This window comes from Frieseomelitta varia, unplaced genomic scaffold (genome assembly GCF_011392965.1).
Source record: "Frieseomelitta varia isolate USP_RPSP 00005682 unplaced genomic scaffold, Fvar_1.2 scaffold_301, whole genome shotgun sequence".
In the NCBI taxonomy this organism is placed as follows: Eukaryota; Metazoa; Arthropoda; class Insecta; order Hymenoptera; family Apidae; genus Frieseomelitta; species Frieseomelitta varia.
In genome coordinates, this window is record NW_025110037.1 from 57787 (window position 1) to 76892 (window position 19106).

At 38.1% G+C, this 19106-nt stretch overlaps 1 protein-coding gene across 1 annotated transcript; it reads right to left on the reverse strand.

Moving 5' to 3' along the window:
• Positions 1–8154: 8154 nt before the first annotated feature.
• Positions 8155–16043, reverse strand: LOC122529683 (sodium/potassium-transporting ATPase subunit beta-2-like). Its single transcript, XM_043656048.1, has 6 exons — positions 15518–16043; positions 10444–10704; positions 9621–9802; positions 9263–9536; positions 8644–8666; positions 8155–8322 (listed from the first exon to the last, which is right to left on the reverse strand). Exons 1-6 carry the CDS (start codon positions 15642–15644, stop codon positions 8155–8157), a joined length of 1035 nt encoding a protein of 344 aa, XP_043511983.1. The 5' UTR covers positions 15645–16043.
• Positions 16044–19106: the final 3063 nt, after the last annotated feature.

Below are 19106 nucleotides of genomic sequence, written 5' to 3' on the forward strand. Positions count from 1 at the left end.
ATGAGAATGACGTGAATAATAATAGTATTAATGACAATAATAGTAATAATAATACTAATACAGTAATTAATAATCGCACGTTTAATTCGTCGATTAATAAATAGCAATTAAAATTATCGATATCTTTTTTTTTTTTTTTTTTTCCTGGCAGCGCTCACATTCGAAGTCGCCGCCCGTTCGGATCGCTTGATCTAACGTAGCCTTTGTACTGTCTTTTTTTCTTTTTTTTTTTTTTTTTTTTGTCCATATTTCGGATCGAGATCGACCGATCCTTCGCCTCTCGCTTTCCATCGAGAATTTAACGAAGAGAAACTGTCCTGTTTCCTCTTGAAACTCTTCCACCGAAAAAAACGGAAGATCCGTGGCAATCCGAAAAGTATAAAGGTCAGCAATATATTTTCGTAAATCGTTTTTCACGCAGTGTTGAAACAATGCAGAGTGCAGCTGAATCGAGAGATTCAGCATATAACGGACAACGGATAATCATAATCATAATCACAATGGCAGTATAACTTCTTCTTTTTTTTTTTTTTTTTCTTTTCCTTTTGTCGGTAGTGAATGTATGTATATAAGCGTTTGCAAGACAATCGAGGAAGATCTCCTCGCCGCGTTTCGTTCAAGGATTAAATTCACGACGTGACCGAGCATCGCCGAACCGGAAGAAGGATCCCAGGATGCCAAGGGCGACGACCACCGGCGCAAACGCTGTCTATCGAAGAAACGAACAAGCTCTCGGAACAACCAGCTTTGCTTCTAAGTTCAAGCCATATAGAATGGAGATCAGAGGACGGACGTTCGATTTCGTTTGCGTTTAAGTACATAAATAAATAAATAAATAAATAAATAAGTAAATAAATAAATAAATAAATAGATAGATAGATAGGTAGATAGAGGGATGTCACGTGTAAAATTGCAATTTACAAAGCAAAGGATCAAAGTCTTGGTAAGAAAGAGAGAGAGAGAGAGAGAGAGAGAAAGAAAGTGAAATCATCTCGACAATTGTAATTTGGTAAATTTGAAAATGAACGTGTTACGTCCCTCCGATCTCCAGACTGTATGATACAACCTATCGACTATACGATTGCGTGGACTAGCACTAGATATTATCATGCGGTACAATATAATCATAAATACATATTCCATACGGTGTTGTACGATTATCACTAGGCTGATTAAACGTTTCCCGTGCAAGCTGCGCGCTGTTTCTCGACAAATCGAAATCCAACGAAATTGTTTCTAGTGTTCTCCCGCGTCTCTCCCCTAATCGCTTTGAATCCTTGTATTCTATGTACACGCGTTTATTTAACGTTTTTAATGGCGGTAACCAGCCAAATTTGTTGTTCTTTGTGTGTGTGTGTGTGTGTGTGTTTTTTTTTTTCTTTTCTTCTCTTCTTCTTTTTCTCTTTCAGCTTCTCGAGAATTTTTTTTTTTCGTTCACCCAATCTGAAAGATTTTGAGCAATTCGAATGGAATCGAGCGTCTCGAGTACGCGAGAAAGGAAAGAAAAGGAAGAAGAAAAAAGGAAGAAAAAAAAGAAAAAGAAAAGGAAAACAAAATGCATCGATTGCTTTCCCGTTTCGTCTCGTATTATTACATCTATCATTTTCGACGGTGAAAGGGTAACAAGTATCATTATTTATCCCGTTCCGTTTTCAATTAACACCACACCACCAGTTATAATACATTCCAACTCGACTAATTGCCACCGTTTTAACGTTACCACCATTAATTATATACCCGGTGTATATGTACCGTACCTCCGTACTGGCGGAACTTCAAATTAAAATCCAAGGGTGACCTGGTATCGTTCATTAATCAAATTAGACAGCTTTTGTTTATAATCGTTTTTCTTTCTTTTTCTCTTCGCGTGCTCCCTCGCTTACCCCTTACCTCGTTACCATCTCGGCTCGAAATAACGAAACAGATATCTATGCATCCTATTAGAAAGTTAGTAAAAAACGTCGGAGGATTTCCAATCAAAAGTTCCCACCGCGTACGAAAATATTACCATTCGTTCAACAAATGCGAATCGTTCACTCGGAAAACCAATCGGATATTAGCCTCGAGTTCATCTGGCAAAAAACCTCCGACTTGCCCTCTCTATTTATTCTTTTGTGTGTGTATGCGTGTGTGTGTGCGCGCGCGTGTCCATGAATTTCGACTTCCTTTTTCCCCTTTTTTTTTTCTTTTTTCTTTCTTTTTCTTCGCTCCAGACATCGCGTCCTCGTGTCCCCCAATTTTCGTTCATCAAACATTCCCGAAACGACGGAACTTTCGATCGAGATTCGCGCCGAGAGCCGCGTCCCGAGAGCTTCTTCGGAGTTGGAATTCGAAATCAAAAGTTCCACCGTGCCGGGTGCACCGTAACCGACGGGCATAAAGACACTAACATTTTTGTTTTCTTTTTTTTTTCTCAGTTTTTTGGTTTTTTTTTCACTTTTCTTCTTTTTTCCTTTTTTTTTTTTTTCTTTTATTCTTCTTTTGTTCTCTTAAATACGAACTACGTGGCACGAAACTATGGGTATCAATTTATCCTCGGTGTACCCTACACGTTAGCGGTCTCGTTGGCTAGGCGAGTACCAATATGACTTCGACGATGAGAGAGAAAAGAAAGAAAGAAAGAAAGAAAGAAAAAAAGGAAAAAAGGGGGGGGGCAACGAAACAGAAGAAACGAGAACGTTTACGCGCGTGCACATTATCGAAGCCCGGCAACGAGACCGAGTAAATCAGCAGACGACGAAAAGCGAAAAATTCGCGAAAAGGGGCGAAAAAAGTAAGGGAAACCTCTTACGCTTATCCAACTGATATCCCGAACGATATATATATATATATATATATATATCTATATATATATATATTTTAGATCACGATTTCACGTACGACCACTCCCCTTTGACCTCCCCTCCCGATAGAAAGAAGTGATACCGCCGCGGTTTTTTTGTGCAGAATTTTTCCGCTAAACTGTTTTTCTTCATTTTTCTTCTTCTTCTTCTTCTTCTTCGTCTTGTTTGTTTTGTGCATCCTGAATACATACGCGTGCGTACGTACGTACATTATATACATATACATATACACATATAAGTATATAGCCAATTTCACTGGTCCTTTTTCTTTTTTTTTTCTTTTTTTTTCTTTTTTTTTTTTTTTTTATTTTATTTTTCTCTCCGAGCCACGCGTTATTAGAACGTCTCGTCGCGGTGGCAACGTCTCTCTCTCTCTCCCTCTTCTCGATCCGAGCGGTTATTATTTCCCCGTAACTTCCTTCCGATTGTTTTCGAAGATTTTCTCGAAGACGCAACAATCGCGATGTGATAGATATCGAATAGAAGAAACACGTGCTTCGATCGCTGATTTTTAAGCACCTGTGAGAAATTGGTAAATAACATACATGCACGCAAAGGTATATAAAATATGACATTTGTGATATTCATATTGTACGAATCGAATTTCTGCATGGGTCCCATTTGTTTAATCGTGTTTATGTAAATATAAATTTGTATGAATGTCCATTAGTTTACTCGTGAGATATAGCAACGCGATATTGATTTCGTTTATAGCCGGAACTTCAATCGTTCAATTGTGACACGATTGTGAAATTGATGGAGAAATTTTTGAAATAGTAATTTACGTATAGCAGCTGCTCGAGAAGTTCTTCAAACGAACGTCGCTGACATTCGAAGGTAATTAAAGAATTCATTAGGATCGCTTCGAAGTTTCTCCAAGTAATTAAAGAATTTATTAGGGCCATTTTTGAGCCCAAAGTTTCCATTTGCTTGCAGCGACTCTTTCGTTTGAAATCCAAATAAATAAAACTTTAAATTCATCGAGTTCTTCATCCACAAATATCGACAGGAAACTTTACATTTTGTTGTATAGCATTATACATTTGAGAAAGACAAGACACAACAAAAAGTATAATTGAATCAATAACGATGAAAAATTGTTGATAATTTAAACTGTGCTAACTTTGTAGAAGAAAATTATGTAACAGTCTCCTTAATTCCATTTTAAATCCTAGAATCTCTGCTTTGACAGTGCATGAAAAAAGTTTTTCAACGTTTCTCAGAAATGTTCGAATTTTTATAATTTCTGAATAAAGGATATCTTTACCCATTCCCGCTACTTTAACTTAGTAGATTGTTATACAATTTCTTTTTCTCTTTTCACGAAATCGCAAATATTTAAATCATCAATAATATTTCATCGTTGATATGCCTCCTCATCGCATCTTATCAAGAAACATCAGGAAATAAGCATAGGGTTAGAATAGAATAGACTATCTCTTGACTTACAGTATAGTATATTTGCACGTTTATCGAAATACAAAAAAAAAAAATACCATCTACCGAACGACGTTCGCCGCTACACCTCTCTAATTTCCAAAAGACGATAAAACGGCGTCTCGTACGTACGACAGCGACAAGCTAAATACAACTTCCCGTTGGACAACGTCTACAATGTGGTAACGTGGTGGCCCACGCTGCAGGACACAAAATGGCGATCGACTACTGCTCGGACAGACTGGGATTTCACTGCTTAACGGCTGACCCGTTTCGCGTTCGTATCACTTACCGCACAACAGCCTGCCGGCCGCTGGCAGTCCGCACAGTCCACACAGTTACTACACAGTGGACACCGATGGGCTACTACCGGTCGGCGCGCCGTCTGGCTCATCGTGCCGGAAGGGCCGTAGAAACGGAAGAGCGGAGGCGAGTGGCCGAGAAGCAGATTCGAGAAGGGCCTGCCGCTGTGCTGCAGGACCATCGCGTCGGATTATATCCGGGTCAATTCTACCGAAACGTATCTATGCTCGCGCAAGAGTGTGCACATGCTCGGGCACGTGTGCGCGACAGTGCGAGCGTTTCTGACTGCGGTGACATAGTGGTATATGCTTGCATCCTTCGTTCGATGTTACCGACCACGCCACCCGACGTTTCTCGCACGCGAGTCGCCATTTTAATTTGAACTTTGACACGAACACGCGACCGATTTGGACAACGAACGTCACGTTCGACAGGGAAGGATACTCGTCAACAGGAGGGGCTTGATTATCGAGATATATCGCTGGTCTCGACGAGAAAAATTTCTACATACATCAACGCTTCTTCGTCGCGGGTTTTTCGATCCGTTTCTCGTTGTTTTCGGTGGCGAACAGCGACAGTGAAAACGCGTCGAACCGTTGAGAAGTTACGGCCGAGCGCCGATAGGATTTCCATGTTTCCCCGTTCCGCTGTAGCGGACGACAAATGTCGCGACAAAGTAGTGATTTAAAATCTTGCAGTTTCAACTAGGTTAACACGTACGAATACCTAAGAGCGTCGCCGATAGGGGAAAATTTAACGATCACGAAAGTATTTATACTTAAATAGTCACGAGCCGCTGTATGAATGTTTTTTACCTTTATTCCGCTAGTAACAGATTCACGTAACATAACGAGTGACCAAACCGTATACAATAATTCGTCTTCTTTTTAATTCATCCGTATATCATTGGATAGAAATCACTAAGAAGTAATAAATTTATTATTTGTTTTGTTTATTTAATATTTGTCGGGGTTATATTTTAATATACATAAAACTGAGAAAATATTACAAATATTTTGGGACAAAAAACACTCGACGTGCATGGGACGTCATTCAAGCGCAAGAAATTACTATTCCTCGATAGATTAGATATTTTCATATGGTTCGTGTGTATAATGATTTTATACAAAGTATATATTCCCAACAAATATCTGACAATATCTGTATCTGTATACATTTGGATTTGTTTTACGTTTCTAAACGTTTAAGCGCGAATATCTTGAAAAAAAGAAGACCTTTCTGGCTGAAATTTGAGATTTATTATCAGGAGTACATTAGGTCCGAGGAGGTAGCACGACGAAACCATCAATCCAGCTGTACTCCTGATATTTCAAATTTTCCAAAAATGTTCTAGCACTAATATCTTGAAAACCAGGAGACATTTCTGGCTGAAATTCGAGATTTAGAATCAGGAGCATATGAGATCTGAAGCGGTGGCATGCCGAAGCCATTGAACCAGCCCTGCTCCTGATACATCAAATTTTCAATTAATTTTCGAGCACTAGTATCTTTAAAATCAGGGGACATTTCTGGCTGAAATTTCAGATTTAGTATCTGGAGTACACGAGGTCCGAGGAGGTGGCAGACCGAAACCATCGATCCTGCTGTACTCCTGATACTTCAAATATTCAAAAAATTTTCAGCCACCAATATCTCGAAACCAGGAGACTTATGTCGCTGAAATTTGAGATTTAGGAGTACATGAGGTGCGAGTAGGCGGCACGTCGAAACCATAAATACAGCTGTGCCCAAATTTTCAAAAAATGTTCAATCACTAACATCTTGAAAACCAGGAGGCTTTTCTGACTGAAACATAAGATTTAATATCAGGAGTACATGAGGTCTAAGGAGGTAGAACGCCGAAACCACCGATCCTGCTGTGCTCCTGGTATTTCAAATATTCAAAAAATGTTCAGTGACTAATTTCCTTAACACTGGAAGGCATTTATGACTGAAAATTGAGATTTAGTATCAGGAGTACATGAGGTTCGAAAAGGTGGCACGAGGAAATCATGGAACCAGCTGTGCTCCTGATGTTTCAAATTATCGAGCACTAACATCTTTAAAACCAGGATATTTTCGGGCTGAAATTTGAGATATAGTATCAGGAGTACACGAGGTCCGAGGAGGTCGCACACCGAAAACATAAATCCAGCTGTGCTCCTGATATTTCAAATTTTCAAAAAATGTTCTAGCACTAATATCTTGAAAACCAGGAGACAATTCTCGCTGAAATTCGAGATTTAGCATCAGGAACATATGAGATCCGAAGAGGTGGCATGCCGAAACCATTGAACCAGCCCAGCTCCTGATACTTCAGATTTTCAAAAAATTTTCGAGCACTAGTATCTTTAAAACCAGGAGACTGTTCTGGCTGAAATTTGAGATTTAGTATCAGGAGTACACGAGGTCCAAGGAGGTGGCACACCGTAACCATCGATCTTGCTGTGTTCCTGATACTTCAAATACTCAAAAAATTTTCAGTCACTCTTATCTGGAAAACCAGGAGACATTTGGGGCTGAAATTTGAGATTTAGTATCAGGAGTAGACGAGGTCTGAGGAAGTGGCACACCGAACCCATCGATCCTGCTGTGTTCCTGATACATTAAATTTTCAAAAAATTGTCAGTCCCTAATGCCTCGAAAACCAAGAGACATTTGCGGCTGAAATTTGAGATTTAGTACCAGGAGCAGATGAGGTCCGAGTAGGTGGCACGCCGAAATCATGAATCCAGCTGTGCTCCTGATATTTCAAATTTTCAAAAAATGTTTTTTAGAGATTTAGCATCAGGAGCATATGAGATCCGAAGAGGTGGCATGCCGAAGCTATTGAACCAGCCCTGCTCCTGATACTTCAAATTTTCAAATAAAGTTCGAGCACTAGTGTCTTTAAAACCAGGGGACTTTTCTGGCTGAAATTTGAGATTTAGTATCAGGAGTCCACGAGGTCCGAGGAGGTGGCACACCGAAACCATCGATCCTGCTGTGCTCCTGATACTTCAAATATTCAAAAAATGTTCTAGCACTAATATCTTGAAAACCAGGAGACAATTCTAGCTGAAATTCGAGATTTAGCATCAGGAACATATGAGATCCGAAGAGGTGGCATGCCGAAACCATTGAACCAGCCCTGCTCCTGATACTTCAGATTTTTAAAAATTTTCGAGCACTAGTATCTTTAAAACCAGGAGACTGTTCTGGCTGAAATTTGAGATTTAGTATCAGGAGTACACGAGGTCCGAGGCGGTGGCACAACGAAACCATCGATCCTGCTGTGTTCCTGATACTTCAAATACTCAAAAAATTTTCAGTCACTAATATGTCGAAAACCAGGAGACATTTGTGGCTGAAATTTGAGATTTAGTATCAGGAGTACATGAGATCCGAGGAGGTGGCACACTGAAACCATCGATCCAGCTGTACTCCTGATATTTCAAATTTTCTAAAAATGTTTTTTAGAGATTTAGCATCAGGAGTATATGAGATCCGAAGAGGTGGCATGCCGAAGCTATTGAACCAGCCCTGCTCCTGATACTTCAAATTTTCAAATAATATTCGAGCACAAGTGTCTTTAAAACGAGAGTTCTTTTCTGGCTGAAATTTGAGATTTAGTATCAGGAGTACACGAGGTCCGAGGAGGTGGCACACCGAAACCATCGATCCTGCTGTGCTCCTGATACTTCAAATATTCAAAAAATTTTCGAGCACTAATATCTTGACAACCAGGAGACATTTGTGGCTGAAATTTGAGATTTAGTATCAGGAGTNAATGTCATTATGTTATTATAATATTATATTAAATTTAATTGAATATTTTAAAGACTTTTTATTGTTGGAAAAATTTCGATACTTTAGGTTTGATCAACACACTGTCTCAACGACAAGTAGAAGATGAAGAAACACTTTAAATGTAATTGATATATAATGTCATTGTACTATTAAATATTGTTGTTATTAATTATTAAATAAACTACATATAATGTCATTATGTTATTATAATATTATATTAAATGTAACTGAATATTTTTAATATTTTTTCTTGTTGGAAAAATTTTGATACTTCAGCTTTGATCAACACACTGTCTGGAAGTCAACGACAAGTAGAAGACAAAGAGACACTTTAAATAAACTATATATAATGTCATTATGTTATTATAATATTATATTAAATGTAATTGAATATTTTTAATACTTTTTATTGTTGGAAAAATTTCGATGCTTCAGTATTGATCAACACACTGACTCAACGACAAGTAGAAGATGAAGAGACACTTTAAATATAATTATATATAATGTCATTGTATTATTATAATATTATATTAAATGTGATTGAATATTTTTAATACTTTTTATTGTTGGAAAAATTTCGATGCTTCAGCTTTGATCAACAAACTGTCTGGAAATCAACGACAAGTAGAAGACAAAGACACTTTAAATATAATTATATATAATATCATTATATTATTAAATATTATTGTCAATTATCAAATAAATTGTACATGATATTATTATAATATTATATTAAACGTAATCGAATATTTTTAACAATATTTAAAGTTTTAATAATTTTCATTGTCAGACAAAACAGCTTTGCGCTGTTGTATATATTATCTCGCACTATTTCAAGAATCTTGATCGCCAAGCATCGAAAATAAATCCAGAAAAATTTCGACACTTACATTTAGGCCTCTCGAAGAAGACAGCTACGAGGGGACTAAGGTATCCAGGGGTATTTGTGAAAGGGAAATAGTATCCAGGGAAACCACGACGCGGAATGTACTGAATAGCGCCCATGTTCTCAACGTCAGCAGGATTTTCACCAGAACATGACACCCAAACGGTATCCAGTCTGTTGGCGTGTTCCTCTTGTCTGATGTGCTCTTGAAGATCGGCTGGCATGGTACTCGGCAGGTTTTTCGTGTCGTTGTAATATTCCGGTTTCCAGCCGAAAATCTAAAGTCATGGCCAATCGTGACAAACTTTCTTTCTCTTTTTTCTTTTTTTTTTTTTTTTGTCCAAACTTAACGTCAATCGTACCTTGTTCAACTTGAGGAAAATGCAAGGGGCAGACTTGTTGTAACCGTATTTGTTTTTCTTCGTGCACTGTCCCCACGTGGTCATGTCAACGTCGCAAACTTTACCGGGCGTCGGTGGTTTGCCATAGTCGCACAGCATCCTCTTCTGGGCGCCGTTCGTCAAGGTAGCAGGTTTTTGGTACTCTGGAACGAATTTAGAAATTAATCCCTCCGTGTGATTATCACGTGCCTACAGTATCGTTAGTTGTAAATTAGAGTCGAGATGAGGGTCCAAGAAATGTTCAAAACGCTAGTTCTCTGTCGACGAAAGAGTTACTAAAAATTGTTACAAATAATTTATATGAAAGGACGTACTTGTCGCTGTACGTAACAATGCAACAAACTCTCTATTTATATGTACTTATGTAATGTAGAAATAGAAATGGAAAAGATGCATTGAAACTTTGATCCAAAGATTGGTCTCACCTTGACCGGATTTAACGTGTTCCTGACGTAACTGGCTCGTTAGGACAAAGACTATTTTCTCGCTTATCGGTTAATATTAGCGTCGTAATGTGTCTATGGAAATAATATTCCACGTCTGTATTTTAGCTTTTTATTTCGTTTCATCGACCATTCGGAACATCGAGCATTGTATGATTTTTCACCGAATACAAAATATACCTCAGAAGAATAACTCTTTCCGATATTCGCAGGTATACCGATCATTCTTCAGCTTCTTCTTTTCGTTTTTTTTTTTTTTTTTTTTTTTTTTTTTTTTTTTTTTTACTATTTTTTACGTTTCGTGTGACTCGCGACATAGAAGAATGTCTAGATAGAATTACCTTCAAGGAACTTATCCAATTCTCTGGTCCAATGTAAGAAGTTGCCTTCGTCACTGGCTTTGTACCAAATCAAGGTACTTTCCACGTTGCTCGCAGGTGGCATGGGCCTGAAACCAAGTCCTGGATTGCTTCCGATCAAGGAATTGTCCAGTTGCCATTTCGGCGCGTTCGGGTCTAACGTCTGGTAAAAAACGGTCAACATCGCTCCGAAGAAACCAGCCAGCACCGCATAAAAAATAACGTAGAATAACAAGATTTTCGCTGCAATGCAAAAAAGATGAGAAATCGTCAATTTTTTTTTTTTAATAATAATCCTCTAAATCCATCATTTCATTCAATCATTGTTGCACCGGTTAAACTCTGTGCAATGCAGAGGTTTCAAGACAGAAAAAGCAAGTATGTATACAATGCACGTGTAAAGAGAAAAAATCTCTGAAATCAATTAGAAAACAACTTGAAACATACACACGTGCAAGCCACGGTCGCACTGAGATCAATTACAAGGCGAAATAAATGCTTTTTGTTGGCAATAAATTCCTTTTGCAGATACACGCACAGCAGCTGATGTCTACAAACATTGAAACAATTATGATCCGAGATCTAATTGGCCTGAATTGGCATTCAGTAAGCGATGCTGCGAGTTTGCAATAAGAATCATTGATGAGCATTTATTCCGAGCGATTTGTCTTCAAAGGCAATCATAACGCGTTGTATATTCGCATTAGATTGCATTGTCAATTTGCCAGTACATTAAATAACGTAATTTCATTCAGATTGTAACAGAAGTGATGTTACACTTTATGTGTCTGTTTAGCGGCTAGCTAAGTTAGCGTCGTTATTTTTGTAATAACTAACCCCGAGGTTGTTTAATTTAGGAAACTCGACAACAGGCTCAAGTATAGTCAAAGTTTCATTTGGCACTGCACCAAAAAGATTTCGTTAACAAGCCAAAATCCAGCGAATCCATTATTATTGTTTTCGCCAGATTTTACGACACACATTGGTATTTGCCGTTTTTTTAAAAGTCCAACTATCAACGAGGGTGTAAAAGTGAATTTGACTAAACGCGAAGACGACTACGTACATACGTATATGTAAGATTTTGTCCTTGTACCCACTCTACAATCATGACATCAATATTCATACGATTGCTTTCATACGATTGTCTACACACGTACGTTGACAGTCAGCAATGAAAATTCATCCTCTCTAGCTTGTAAAAAACACGTACATTTTCATTTTTCCCTTACACGCTGGAAAGCAAAGATTTCCAGCGAATTTAAATGCTAGAACTTCGTTTCGTCGTGTAAGGAAACCAGAGCAGGTTATTGATCCCTGTGGACATGGCTCCCTACATTCTGACCAATATCACTGCGTTAATAAGATTGAATTTTATTTTATCCTCCCGCGTTCGCGAGAAATTCCACGCTATTTCCCTACTGTATCCTGTTCATTTGACGATACCAAATACACTTTGTAATCCTGTTGATTTCACAAAGCTCTTGAATTCTTCTCAGCTTGACAAGAAACTCCATTTAACTAGCAATGACAAAATATTAAATTTGTCAAAGAATCCTCATCATTCCTAATTATGTATGATTATCGAAAAAATTACTAAGAAAATAAAGCAGCAGCAAAGAAATTTCATTTGATATTCTGACAAATTCGACGTTTGCAAATGTGCAGGGGATCTACGTAAGAGCGAAGAACAAGAGTGTTCGTGTGGAACAGATGAAAATGTTGTAACATTTCGATAAATATTTCACCTGTCACGCGAACAGCTCCTCGCTTCCGTTGGTAAAACCATCGACAAGCAAACACTATAAATACCAGCGATTTTTCTGCAAAGAAATTCGAACGTAGGTGCAACAATATCAATGACCTACTTCATGAAAGAACCGTGATGGCTTCTAAGTTTGTAGCGCCGCCGCGTTCCGCATACGAAGTGATCGATATCTCAAAAAAACCGTGAAAATGTTACGTTACTACAGCAACTGCAATAGCGTGCCGTATATTTGGACGAAAATGTAATACAATTCGATCTACTTTTTTTCTTTCTTTTTTTTTTTTCACTCGAAAAAGCCCACTTTCGACAAATGCGTTTCGAGAAACTCTTCATCGAAGAGGTGCACGTTTCATCCTCTGTTATTCTTCGAGCATTCGAAACACATTCCTCGTTCCTCGGAGGAATTTTTCCGCGAACAGTTTCTACGATTTTACTTCTCCGACTTTATCCTTGACTGCTGATGGCATTGAAAATATTCAACTGAACTCCCAGTAAATTGACAATCTGAGAATTTCGGCACTATACACGGACGTGCAATTGTTATTACGTAATTCGCTCGTATACACTTGACAGAACGCCACAATTCACTCGGAAATTAATGCACACTTCCATTATGCATTTATTAGATTAACACATTTCTAACTTCCGATGATGAATTCATGTAAAATGTCATTTATCGTTAGTCTCTATAGAATTAAAAGCCACGCTTGTGCCATTACATAATAGTAGACTGTTATTATATATTATTTAAAATCTATACGACTTGAAACGTTGTCAGAATACAAGTTTCAACGATGGATGTTTGCTCACGTAAAATACGTGACAGTTCAACTCAATCGACAAAAGTGTTTGCAATGTTTGAAATATTTTGAAATAAACTTGTTTACTGGTGATTCTATTTTTCCAACTAGATCGAATGACAACGTTAATTGTATGTTGAGGACCAGGAACAAGCGAACCGTGCAGAATCAGAGCAAGCTATTTCTACGGAATGGTAAGACCGTTGGATTGTATTGATTTTGGCGGAAGTCGATCAACTTTAGGAGAAGAAGAGGGGAAAAGGACAGTGGAACATGGAAAGAATGTAGCTGGCAAAGGCGAATAGATAAGCAGCTTTAAGTACGCTAACACAATAACACGAACAGCCGGGCGAATTGCTTTCTTAACGTTGCAAGAAACATATTGCGAATTCACCGAATTGTCAAGGAGAAAGATTTCCAAGAAAGCATTATCAGTGATGACGCGCCGAGAATACGAAGTACGATAATATTTGTTCGTGATACTCGAGATTTCTCCAATTATAAAACAGATTTAAACAAACATGTTTATCTTTCAGCTTAATTTTCCCAACAAGTTCATTTCACAATTATAATTTATTACGATTGAAATTGAACGAAATCTGTGATAAAAGTTGTTCGATTTGTTCGTTTGATTTTTTCTTCTCCTTTTTTTTTTTTTTTTTTTTCAAGATGCACTTGCATTGAACTTTAAGAATATCACAAGTTAATACAAGTTAAATTGAATTATCAGTCGATTAAAAATTTATCATCAAAGATGCAACTACGCAAATAATAGTAAGAAATGTAATCGAATGATCTGTGCAACAATTTTATTACAGATCGAGTTTCTGAGAGGAAAACGGTTGAATGGAGGAAAGATGTACCAGAAGTGATAGTAAAATAATATAAGTTTATACGTTTTAGAATTATATCAATCTTTCATTTCAGATGTTGTATCACGTACAAATATATTACACTTCCCTGCACGCCAATCTACTATACTAATGATTTTATATCGAACAGTTGCTTCTTTCACCGTAGCAAAAATCCTAGTTTTACAAAAATGATGACAAAATGGGCTGAAAGTTTTGTCGATCGGTTAGTGATGCAGAGATCAACTCATTACACGTTATCGACCAAATCTCCCCGCAATTGCATTACATAACACGACAATATGGAGAATTCGTTTGTGATACGTCACTGGGTAGTATCACACGGAATTGGCATAATCATAGAAAATGCGTCGAAAAACACTACATACTATACACTACACGAGAAAGTGAAATAAATTAATACGAATAACAACTAAAAATACGTACAACACCTATTACATTATGCACTTTCCGTGTTGTAAATGTTACTTTTAATAATCCCCACCTCTGACTGACGAATAAGGACAACGGTACACAACGGTACATTTCGATTTACAAAGAATTTTAATATAAAGAAGCAAGCACCTAGCACAACATTTTCCTAATCTGTTAAAAGAGGTTTTATATTAAGAACTCAAAAAGTTAGAGATAATCCGTGCGAGGCTCCCTCTCATAAACATATTATAGAAGATGAAAATAGAACGATGGGAAATCCGTGAGGTTGCCGCCCCTTCCGTTTCTTTTGAAGATCCCATTGAGAATCTTGGGATACGTATCTCCGAACATATGAAAAAGAGGCGGAAAAAAGCCAGCCACAGAACGAATACCAAATTTCGGTGAGAAATGACAGAGGACCAGACAGCGTTCTGACAGAAGAATCGAGAAAGAACGTTTCTTTATCGTTGAAGAAAGGAACAGAAACGATGTTTCACAGCCGTGTTTCCAAGTCGTTTTCTTATTTGTGAACGGAATGAATTTTTACAATGGACTCGGCATAGTTTCGAGACTCGAGACGGTACAGAAACCGAGAAGGAGAATTGAAACGGACGTGATTATTTAGTGGGACGAAACGTAACGAAATATCGAAATCGATTGGACCCGCAATCGGGACGGTTTTATTCATTCGAATGCAGGACAAAAGCTCTTTCTAGATATATGGCACCGCTACTGATCTGCAGTGCGCGTGTACATTGCGACGCCTTTACGTCAGGAACGATGGGGTTACGATTAAATGTCAATCGAATTATCAAGTTTCCGACCTTTTCCGACGCTTTGGCTACAGAATTTTTCCGAAACAATCAACTCGGGACAACGTCGCGAACGAATCTTTGTTACATCAAATCTATTATCGCCTTCGAACCACTGTCGAACAAATGTCTCTCACGTTCGTCGTTTTCCTCGAGAAAAAAGAATTCTCAGGCGAGCACGATGGAATCTCTCAAAGAAACGATGGTAACTGTCGACTGCACGATCGAATCTCTCTCTCTCTCTCTCTCTCTCTCTCTCTCAAAAAGGAAACGAAGGATGAAACTTTCTGACGCTAAACGACGGTGAACTTGACTCGATAATAATAAATTCTGGCAAGCAGGAAGGGGAGAAGAAGGGAATTTGATAGTGTTTGACTGCGAGAAACTTACCCCAACTAGCGCCTGTGCGCCCCAGGAACTGTCCAGTCTCGGAGTTCCATAGAAAGACCCTAAAACCCTCCCATTTGCCAAGCTTCGGCGGCGGGGTATAAAACTGCTCGACTTTTTTACCCTCCATATCCGATCGGTTAAACGAAAGATGGAGAGAACGATCTCTCGCCGCGAGTCACCACGATTGGAACGAACGTAAGACGACGAATGCGCGAATTCCTTTTTTTTTCTTCGCTCTCTCGCTCGCTCGCTCTCTCTCTCTCTCTCTCTCTCTCTCTCTTACTCCTCGGCCCGACTCGGCACGCTCCTTCTTCTGATCTTGTTGTTCGTCTTCTGGTGGAACGGTGCCGCGATCGAACAGTTCCGCGGGCGAGGACGCAAAGGAAGGAAGGGTCGATTCGTGCCCTCGTCTGGAGCTACTGTTCTCGGGCGCTCTCGTCCGGCCAAGGGATGAATATTGAGCGATCGAACCCAGGCTTGCCCGAGCTTTTCAGGCCGTCCCCCTCCTTCTCTCGTTCTCGTTTCGACTCCCTTCCTCTCCTTCGCTCTCTCTTCGTCCCTCCAGCGGCCGCGCTTTCGCACCGTAACGCGGAAGCGCCTACCCTCTTCCACCGCGTCGACAGGATCGCGCAGTCGCGTCAATATTCACCCCCTGACCCTTCCTCTCGTAACGGTATCGCGATAACCAGATGGCACTACTGGCAATGCTCACCGGCTCGTCTGATCCTTCTCCCACCGACTCGCCTTTTTATCGCCCGTTCTCTCGTTCGCCGTTTCAATCGACCCCGCTGCTGCTGCTACTGCTGCTGCTGCTGCTGCTGCTGCTGCGTGACACCGCGGAGCTTATTCGCGGATTCCCACAATAGATACAGGAGGAAATGATTTTCTCTTCTCTCTCAAGGCCCATCTACTTCAACCTCCGTCGTCGTCTTCTTCTTCTTCTTCTTCTTCTTTCTTTTCTTCAGAACCCTTCAGAACACGTTCAGACTAGCGACGAATAGTTTGGACAGTATCCTGCGGGAAGGAGATAATATACATGGCGAGAAGATTGATGAAACGTTCCGATGTGCATCTGACTGCAACGGAATACCGCGAGAATTGGCCAAATTGGAGAAGCATTTTGCTACAACCTTGTCGTCCTCTTAAACCGACAGCTTCGACTTTATCAGCATCCAGTTTATTTAAATATTTTACATCACAAACATACGCAGGATCTTCTGTAATAATTTGACGAACTTCCTGGAATATATCAAACACCACATCCGTACAGATTGTCGATAACGAGTGCGTGGACACACGAGCATTTCAAGCTCCTCTTGCAGCTGAAAACAAATAATTCATTCATATGACATCGTATATACGTACAACGAAATTGAATTGTAATAAAATCTTAATATGAATATCGTTGCACGGATTACGGATCAAGTTAGAAGACGCATGACTCTTGATAAAATTATTGCAGCTGTTCTGTTACTATTGTTTAAAAATGTTCGTTCGATTTATTTACACAACTTTACAAAAATTCATCTTAATACAGACGAAACAAGGATATAAAAATAATAAGTGATATATTACACAACGCAAAATAAATAAACACATTTATGTGGAACCATAATGCAGAATCTATGCCGCTTACTTTACCATACATGCACACTCTTACATAACGGAAGTCCTGTGGATCGATTACACTCAAAATGTCCACAATTTAGCAATTTTTAACAAAGTAGCTCGATTCGTATGTTCATGCAAATTTGTTATTTTCTTCATTCCTTTCATCAATCGTGTGAAAATTAATTTCAATGGCCAGTTAATCAAATTCAGAAAGAAAGAGGAACGAAAATTCTGACACTATCCGGCGTTACTACTTCTTATATCCTTATCTTCGATTGCACGACGATGCGACTGTAAACTGTAAAAAATAACATTTTTGCAGTGAAAAACAGATGCAGGTTATCAAAACAACGTTGAATCGTTCGTTCATTTAGTAATTATTATTGCGGAATATTTTATTTAGTTTTACTTTTAACCACATCAAAAAATACATTTAATTCATTTTTATTTACTTCAATTCATTTGTATTACAAATTACTAATAATTTTCATCTACAGCACACAATATGTATTATTGTTTTATATATATATATATATATATATATATCCATCCGGCAAATGCAATGCACCGAATCATTCTTGTTCGAGTTTCTAAGAAAAGTTTAGCTCATTTACAATTAGATTCTTCCTTTTTTTTTTTTGTTTTTTTTGTTTTTTTTTTTGTTGAATCGCTCCTGCTTCGTGAATATTGTGTATGTATATATACAGAAGTCCCGAGAAATGTACGTATATAAAAAAAGCAACATTTTATACAATTTACCTCAACGTATCATTTTAAAACAATAGTCTCGGCGTATCTTGTACTATTCAATTGAATCTGAATTTAAATTATATATTATACTTTGTACAAACGAATTCAAGCGGTGCATCTCATAATTAAATGCTAGACTTTCATCACATTTTTTTTTTTTTTTTCCTTTTTTTCTTCTCTCAGAATAGACTAAGAGTATACTTCAACCAGTTTTCTCTTTCGATTTATTTACAAATGACATTACGGTCTCATAATGACATTGTCTCGTAATCGCACGCGAGTAAAGGAATCATGTATTAAACAATGTCACTGTTCAGAGAGTTACAAATTTAATAATAATTATCAATAATATCGCAAAATAATCGTTATTGCTCTACAGAAGCGTGTCTTATTTACACAGCTTTCCTTCCCTCACTTTTTTTTTTTTTCTTTTTTCTTGTTTGTACCATCGCATATAAAGAAAAGTACAAGTTTCGTATAGACGCACGTGTTATTCTAAACACACCGGCTAAAAGTGTAGACGGATTGGTTGGTAACGTTTTTTATTAAATATTTCATTACAGGAGGTTAAAATATTTATAATGCATTCAAATAACAGAATTTACAAATATATCTCAATATTTCCATATATATGCATGTATATATATAGTGTGTATATACACATCACATATTTGTATGTAAACCTTGCTTCTTTCTCCTATCATACTATATTTCATACATACATACATACATACATACTTACGTATCACACATTCCCTCTCTCTCTCTCGCACCGATTTTTATGTACATGACGTAGAGTGACACAAATCCTCATACAGATTTTTTTTCATTTTCAAATTTTTTTTTTTGGTGTGTGTGTGTGCGCGCGCGCGCGCGCGCGTGTTTGTGTGTGTGTGTGTGTGTGTGTTTGTGTATGTCTTGACCCATTATACTTTTGTTTTTTCTTTCGCATCACGATAACAGCACTACTCATCACCGCGCGACGAAAAAAATTTGATCCTCTCGCATCAGCGACCGACTACAAAAAACCGAATGAGTTTCATCTTTGCACAGAATGCCTCCTAGATTTTTTTTTTTTTTTTTTTTTTTTTTTTTTTTTGTTATTTTTCTATTCTTGTTTGAATAATTGTAATTACACTTATACATTCACCGTTAAGCAGCACGCTTTACCCCACTTGATTCGTTCTTTTTTTTTTTTTTTTTTTTTTTTTTTTTTTTTCCTAGAAAC

What these genes read in the sequence shown, in the direction of transcription:
- LOC122529683 (XM_043656048.1), bottom strand. Translation starts at nt 15,644, where the DNA reads ATGGAGGGTAAAAAAGTCGAGCAGTTTTATACCCCGCCGCCGAAGCTT. An exon ending in ATTGGATAAGTTCCTTGAAG is followed by an intron (nt 9,803 to 10,443) that starts GTAATTCTATCT and finishes AATTCGTTCCAG; the next exon opens with AGTACCAAAAACCTGCTACC. An exon ending in CTTCTTCGAGAGGCCTAAAT is followed by an intron (nt 8,667 to 9,262) that starts GTAAGTGTCGAA and finishes GTTGACTTCCAG; the next exon opens with ACAGTGTGTTGATCAAAGCT.